Source organism: Vairimorpha ceranae, assembly GCF_000988165.1.
Source record: "Vairimorpha ceranae strain PA08 1199 chromosome Unknown NODE_579, whole genome shotgun sequence".
Classification (NCBI taxonomy): Eukaryota; Fungi; Microsporidia; family Nosematidae; genus Vairimorpha; species Vairimorpha ceranae.
Window position 1 is genome coordinate 1 of NW_020169813.1, and position 581 is coordinate 581.

At 25.5% G+C, this 581-nt stretch overlaps 1 protein-coding gene across 1 annotated transcript; it reads left to right on the plus strand.

The window, feature by feature from the left end:
* Positions 1-581, plus strand: AAJ76_5790001 (dna polymerase sigma; the record flags this gene model as incomplete). The annotated part of the gene is made up of 1 exon (XM_024476014.1): positions 1-581. A coding segment is annotated over one exon (581 nt), but the record flags the coding sequence as incomplete, so codon positions are not given.

A 581-nucleotide genomic window follows, 5' to 3' on the forward strand; every position in this document is an offset into this window, starting at 1 on the left:
ACTGATCAGAATTTGGTCTTAAAAAATATAAAACATGAACTTTACAAAACAGGGTTATTTACTTTTATTAATCATTTATCCCATGCCAAGATTCCAATACTTAAATTTACAGATAAAAAGTATGGATTGAAGTTTGATATTAGTGTAAACAATAATGGAGGGATTTTGGCAGCCCAGTACATTAAGAAAAAAATAGAAGAGGATGAAAATATAAAAATTTTAGCAATTTTATTTAAACACTTTATTTATAGTAGAAAACTGGATGATGCTAGTGTTGGTGGATTAAACTCATATAGTCAACTTTTAATGATTATGAACTACCTAGAATTGCATCCTTTTTACTCACGTAATGATAAAAACATATCTGTAGTATTTTTTGACTTTATACAATATTATGGATTTAATTTTAAATATAAGAATGTACAAATAGACTCTGCTAGTAATATATATAAAACGAATACAACCAACAGACTTTCTATAATTGATCCTACTGATCCAATAATAGATGTTGGGTCTTGTTGTAAAAATATGGATAAAGTTATTGAGACATTACAAAATTTTTATCGATTAATATTATATCA